The 7,258-nt window shown below is 33.5% G+C and overlaps 1 protein-coding gene across 1 annotated transcript; it reads left to right on the top strand.

Moving 5' to 3' along the window:
* The first annotated feature begins 890 nt into the window (after nt 1–890).
* On the top strand, nt 891–7,255 carry LOC135778120 (uncharacterized). Its single transcript, XM_065288554.2, has 6 exons — nt 891–980; nt 1,846–2,380; nt 2,460–2,617; nt 3,959–4,094; nt 4,900–4,968; nt 6,154–7,255. The coding sequence occupies exons 2-6, from the start codon at nt 2,162–2,164 to the stop codon at nt 6,256–6,258; spliced, it is 687 nt and encodes a 228-aa protein (XP_065144626.1). The 5' UTR covers nt 891–980; nt 1,846–2,161; the 3' UTR covers nt 6,259–7,255.
* The last annotated feature ends 3 nt before the right edge of the window (nt 7,256–7,258 follow it).

Raw genomic sequence — 7,258 nt, 5'->3', positions numbered from 1 at the left:
GACTAAAATGCATATAAGCTGCCTTAATTTGAACACAAATTGCATTGACATATCATATAAAAGCTATTGTTTTGTCTCAAGATGTACACCAGTTTTGTCTTTTGTAAGGTGTGGTTGTAAAAACTATTTATATGCACTAATTAACTAAATCCTAGGACTGGATTCATTCAAACATTGTCTGGAAAGTGCCCCTTGATGTTTTGCATACACATGATCATGCACTATGCCTACAAATACAATTCTTTATTAAATAAATAAAATTCATATATATATATATATATATACATATATATATATTAGGGCTGTCAAAAGATTAATCGCGATTAATCGCATCCAAAATAAAAGTTTATGTTTACATAAAATATGTGTGTGTACTGTGTGTAAATATTATGTATATATAAATATACACAAATTCATGTATATATTTAACAAATATTTGCATTTATATACTGTATATACATTTATATAATTTATATTATATAGAAATATAAATATTTTATATAGAAATATAATTTTTTTTCTTAAATATACACATGATTGTGTGTCTATTTATATATTCATAATATTTACACACAGTACACACACATATGTTATGTAAACACAAACTTTTATTTTGGATGCGATTAATCGCGATTAATCTTTTGACAGCCCTAATATATATACATATATATATACATATATATACATATATATATACATATATATATATATATATACATATATATATATATATATATATACATATATAAGTACAAGATTTATCTGGCTTGTAAGAATGCTATTTTTCATACAAAATATTTAACCTACTGTTGATGATGATGCGTTTTACCTGTGCTGAGCGTGTCGTCAAACAGACAGGTGTGCGCATCACTGACCACGCCTGTTATTCTGACGTCAAATAATGAGTGTAAAATGCGGAAGCGCTACGTGGATAATCATTTATATCCACTTTATATGCCATTCGCTTATTATTTAACAAGGTAAGTGGGCTGTAGTTATTTATTTATTTGCTTATTTGAACACAGGTCGTTTTAGAGAATATGTCACGTTACAATGTTTATTTACCTGCCGGTTGAAAGAGCATCGTTGAAAAGGAAAAACCAAGAAACGATACCTGCTTAAAAACAATTGGTCTCGAAAAGCGTGCCTTGTAATATGTTTAGATTCTGTTAAATGCTGTATATTGAAATGTACATTGCTACTCAAAGGTTTAGGATCTGCCATCCTTACATTTAAACAGTGAATTGATTAAAAGGATGTAAAAAAAGACTTCAAGTGGAGTGTTGAACTATATAAATCAAAACTTTTTAATATTCTTAAAATAGCCAGTCTTTGCCCCGTCTATGCTTTTTAAACCATATGCCAAGAGTTCACAATATGTGACCCAATCTGTAAAAAACGAGATAAAGTCGTGTGATTTGCTGTTGTACATGAAATCATAAAAGAGCTTAAGAAAACTACGTGTTTTTTGGGGTTTTTTTTTTTTTTTTGATGACGTCAGGGTCACATATGAACTGTATTGTTTTGGGCATTGGATTTTTAGCTTATCCAATGCACAAAATAAATTAATCTTTAAGCATTTAAATATTAGCAGTAAAAAGATTTGCGAGTAAGTGGGGAGAGTATGTCAAGAAAATCATACTTTATAATAATATTATGACAGTTACATACATGACATCCAGTGATCTCTTTGTACTGTGTTTGGTTTATTTCAACCATTTGTGTACCAGATATTTTCTTGTATGTAACGTTAATAAAAAACATAGAACACAGTAATTAATAGGAAACACAACTGGACCAAATAACCATGTTGGTCTCTACCTCACTCTCTCTCTCTCTCTACAGATTCTCCGGCCCTTTTTTGGAAAATCGAAACAAACCAGCCAAGGAAATGCAACAGCTGCTTTTGTGTTTAAAAGGAAGCATGTTTCACTAAGCTTGCATCTGAAACACAATTGAAACTCGCTGCCTGCTGCCAGAGATCCAAAACCACAGCTACAAAGACATCTAAAGTTAGGTCTGGCGTGAGGCTGGTGCTTGCTCCAACAATCCCTGTCGATCCTGTTAAAGTTTGAAAAAGACTACTGATGTAGAAAGGACTTTCTTGGTGTTTATTGTATTCATCTGAATACCTGGATAATAACAGGAGTAGTTTTATGTAATGGGTGAATGTATGTTGGACAGCTATGATGAAGATGATTTTCAGAATTCTGAGGGATTTGACGCCGATTGGTCCACCTTTAGCTCTGCTGACTGGGCAGAGCCTCGACAGGACGACAACAGGTCAGACTGGTCTGAATTCCAGGACAATACCAGGAAAGAGGAAGAATTATCTTCCATACCTGTGGTAGAAACAGGAACTTCAGAGCTTCCCGAAAAAGTTTGTTTTGTTTGCTGTAGTTGTAGTTATTTGCTGGATTGTGTGTTATTGTAGCATTTAACGCTGATTTTATTTACAGACGGAAAATGAGAACCAGGCAGATGTCCAGTTTGTTTTTCATGACTGTTTTCATGATGGTGAGGCAGAAAAAGAAACTCTCAAGATGGAAATCCCTACACTGTTCCAGCTACTGCACAGCAAAACAGATCTGCCCTCTCAGCCTGTAGGAATATCAAGGTACGGGTCTATGAGTGAACCACATTGTATGTGGCTGTCACTGTCATTATATAAATAGTGGGTGTGAAACTGAAAATTAACTGTGCATTATACAGCAAATTATTATATTATAGAAGGTATTTATAAAGAATTAGATAAAGGTATAAATATATATTTAAGCAATAATGCCTTACAATAAGGTTGTACCAGTAAACATTATACTGTAAAAAGGATAAAAAAAAATTATTCAGTTGATAATGCCTAAAAATGTTAAGTTTATCAACCTGACAAGTTTGAAAACATTTCAATATTTTGGGTTTAAAAAATAAAAATTATCAATTGAAGTAATTGAAACATTTTAGGTTGAAAAACTTTTGGTTTTAGACATTATCAATTTAACCTCTTAAAGGGACACTCCACTTTTTTTTAAAAAATGGCTCATTTTCCAGCTTCCCTAGAGTTAAACATTTACATTTTTACCTTTTTGGTAGGGATGTAACGATTCAATCGCGGTCCCCATTAAAAATGCCTGTCTGAAATCGATTCTGAATCGCAAGGCTGCGATTCTTTGTTTTATGCACAGCTTGTGCGTGTACTACGGCATTTGGTCAGTAGGAAGTCCTTATCAATCTAAAATCATTATGAGTTGGAGTCGTTTATAACGTGCATTTAAAAGCGCAACACTCGTTAAGCAAAATCATTCAAAATATTCTTTATTATCATGAAAATACCTGAAACAATTTGAAGAACGGTGTATAAATTTCCTGGAATAGTGTTTGCAATGATACTTGTGTGGTACAAAGGGTGTTTCTGCATGAGAGCGCCCCCTGGCGTTCAGATGTGCCGGGATTTCACCGTAATTCATTCAAATTCATTCATTGAGAAAACGCGCATTTGCGCGGTTATTCGTTACACCCCTACTTTTTGGAATCCATTCAGCTGATCTCCGGGTCTGCCTGTATCACTTTTAGCATAGCTTAGCATAATCCATTGAATCTGATTGGACCATTAGCATCGCTAATAACCAAAGAGTTTTGATATTTTTCCTATTTAAAACTTGACTCTTCTGTAGTTACATCGTGTACTAAGACCAACGGAAAATTAAAAGTTGCGATTTTCTAGACAGATATGGCTAGGAACTATACTCTCATTCTGGTGTAATATTCAACAACTCAGCTTCTGGAACATGGTTGCAGCAGGCGTGGTGATATTACGCACTGGCCGAAAATAGTCCCCATAGTTACTTTCAATAGCAGGGGACTACTTTCACAAACTACTGTGCACAGTACAATGCAAATGTTTTAAATGATTTGGTGTGGTGAAAGGTTATTTAAAGGATTATTTCTTCCAATTCCCCAACAGTGAAGCTGCAAATTTCTGGTGTCATCTACAGTCAGATGTTCTCAGACTGTCAGGCATCAGACCCAAATTACACTGCAGGGAAAAACTCCTGAAAACACTTCAGCTCAGACAACCTGACACAGACACATCCTCACAGGTGGGTTTATACAGGCTGTGATAGTGCTACTGGTATTCTTTATAGATTCTTCACTATCTAAGTGGAGTATCAAAACATGATGGCTATACTCCTAAAAATAATGCTTCCATAAAAAATCTTTAACTTCTGATTCACACAAGGTTTTTTGGATTGGAAAATCTTTCTTTAGTCTATAAAAAGGTGGTTAAAATTGATGGTTCTTTGGGAAAACAAAAGTGGATCTTCTATGGCATTTTTTTGTAACACATCTATTTTTAAGGGTGTAAGACAATCATCACTATTATTATTTCTTCATATTTTGATTATATCCAAACCTCCAGCTATTGCACTATGGGGTGGTTTCCCAGACAGAGCTTTTCCTAGTCCCAGAATAAAATGCATGTTTGAGCTGCCATAATTTAAAAACATCTTGTATCTTAACATAAGTGCCATTGTTTTGTCTCAAGATGCACACCAGTAATGTTTTTTGGAAGTTATGTTTTTGCCACTGGACCAATAAAATGTAATGTGATATAGAGTAAACAGATCACAATGTTAACATTAAAATGTACAAAACTTTTCTGGAATTAGACATTTTGGGAAAGAAATTGGTTCACAAAAATTAAAATCAGTCGTCATTTAATTGCAGTTCCAAATACAAATGACAGCAAGGTCATCGAAAAACCTAAAACTGTACTTTCTACCTCAACTTACGACACAAATGTAAAGCTCACAATACACCGCAACATAAATAGGAAACAAAAAAAGTAAAAAAAGAACATCTATTGTTGTTCTGCTAATCTAAGCAATTGTCCCTTTTTTACAGAGCTCAATTCTTTCTGATCTTAAACTAGAAGAGCTTGAGGACCTTCCTGTAGCACTTATTCAAACCAAGGTTAGTCTTTCTTTACCTGTCATGTGTACTCAGTGCCTTCATGGATGCAGCCAATGCAATTAATTTGTTACCAAGAGTAATAATAATTGGTAATTAATTAACAAATAAAGAGTTTGGTTCCAAAACGTTATAAATCCATTTTTACTCATTTCTGTAAAAACGTGTTTTCTATACCAAGAAAGTGACAAGTTAAAAACCGCTATTTCTGTTACAAACTTTCACATAGCATCTTTCGGTTCTAACATAAATAAATTCAAATCCATAATTTGATTTTCAAAGTTTTATTATAAAAGCTGATTATTTATTAAGTTTTCTTTTAAATGCTATAAATCTATTAAGTCAATATATAAATGTCCATTCATCTTTGCCATTTTATATTCATTTAGTTGACTAGTGGTATACACTGATAAAAAAAATAAACATTAATGGCATTAATCAAAACACTTACTTTGTTAAATTAATAACACTGTCATTGCTGCTGTCATCTTTGGGACGTCGTCACTGAACTTTTTTGACCGCGATCAGCTGTAAAATATTTTGGTCCTGCTCATTTTTGTAAAATAATGGAAAGTTTTTCATAAGATCCCCTGGGGTCAATGTGTTAGCATGACAGGAGCTTAATGCTGTCATGTGAGAACAAGCAACAACCGGCATTTTTCCTTTGCCCGAGTGCTTCTCACGTACATTATTAGATATTGATGGCTTACTTTTCTGCCCCGCCACAGAAAACCACCACAGGTTTATCAATGCCATCTAAAATATTATTTTGTTTTGTTTGTTTGTTGATCACGAAGTACAAAGTGAGGAAAGCTAGGATTTTTTGTATTCAAAGCACCACCCTTATTGTTTACAATGCATGGAAAGGTGTGCTGTGATTTGTTGAGTGGATTTATTGCATTCTGCATGGAAGGAGGACTGGCATTTGTCACGGGGAAAAGATGACAGAATAACACGGCGGATATTGGATTTTGCTTAAAATTAAGAATTTACTTTTTAATCCTAACCAGATGCATTACTGATTTTGGTGGTAAATTATTTTTTAAATGGCGTTTATCGCGTTTTGGAATCAGACTGTTCAAACTTAGATCAAATAATTAGCTAAATTTAGCATACACTAAATGTTTCAATTCCAGTGCAAAGGCAAAATAATAAACATGGTTTATTGACCTCTGGTTTGTACTTTAGCTGCTACCACCATCAAACTGTCGGAATGCACCAGGATTCTTCTATCAGATCTCACAGCAGTGGCTCGGCCAGCACAGATGGACCCCGAAAAACCCGCTACAATAATTCTCAGTCACATTTACACATCACACTATTTCCAAAGACTAAAAAAAGAATAGTTTACCCAAATCTGTCACCGTTCACTCATCATGACATTCAAAACTCTATATATGTTGTTTTATTCTGTGTAACATTTTAAAGGAGCTCATTTTAGTTTATACTGACCATACTTTATACTGACGTAAAGCTTTAAAGAATTAAACTACTAAATGTTATGAGGAACAAACCCACATAAAATAGCAATCAAATCAGATATGGTAGCTAAAACCATGATATGCACGAAAATCATTTGGTTAATCTCAATGACGTTTCACTTGCGTCACTATACCCTATTTTTGGATGAACTATTTCTTTAAAAAAGTCAACATTAAATGTACACTGCCTAAATGTGTACAAACAGTATAAACAAACACAAGCAAGGTCTTCTGACAGAAACTCTGTCATACACGACTCCAGGAAGAGCCTGTTACAAAGAGTGCGGCACAAAAGCACAAGGACGTACCTCTATGCACAATAGGTCAGGAAGAAATTCCTTACATGAAGAAAAACGCATTGCACAAGCTATTATAAATAGCCCATGGACTATAGAGTGTGCAGCTAACAACAATATTCTGTATGCTCTCATACAGAGGAAACGAACAGTGATTTATATATTTTGCTGCCTTATAAGACTATGAATGCTATTTTATTACGTGTGCACTGCCATTTGAAATGTTTTACTTTTTGATGTTTTATATGAGTAATATTTAAACTGGAATATACTGTTATGTGTTATATAACAAAATAATAAATAGCTAATAATTCAAAGACTGAACAACAAAATGGAAAAAGTTTTAATAAAAAACAACATTTTAAATTATATTCTGTGTAATTGCATTGTGTAAGTAAAATGCCTCGGAATTGTCTGATGCACTGCTGTCATTTAGTAAAACCTAAAATTAGACCGTAATTTAGCCTTGGTCTTTAAAAGCTATAAAATTAACTAAAAGGTAGAGAGAGAGATTTA

This window comes from Paramisgurnus dabryanus, chromosome 17, assembly GCF_030506205.2.
Source record: "Paramisgurnus dabryanus chromosome 17, PD_genome_1.1, whole genome shotgun sequence".
Classification (NCBI taxonomy): domain Eukaryota; kingdom Metazoa; phylum Chordata; class Actinopteri; order Cypriniformes; family Cobitidae; genus Paramisgurnus; species Paramisgurnus dabryanus.
The sequence above is the reverse complement of the archived record's forward strand: the minus strand, read 5'-3'. Positions and strand labels throughout refer to the sequence as shown.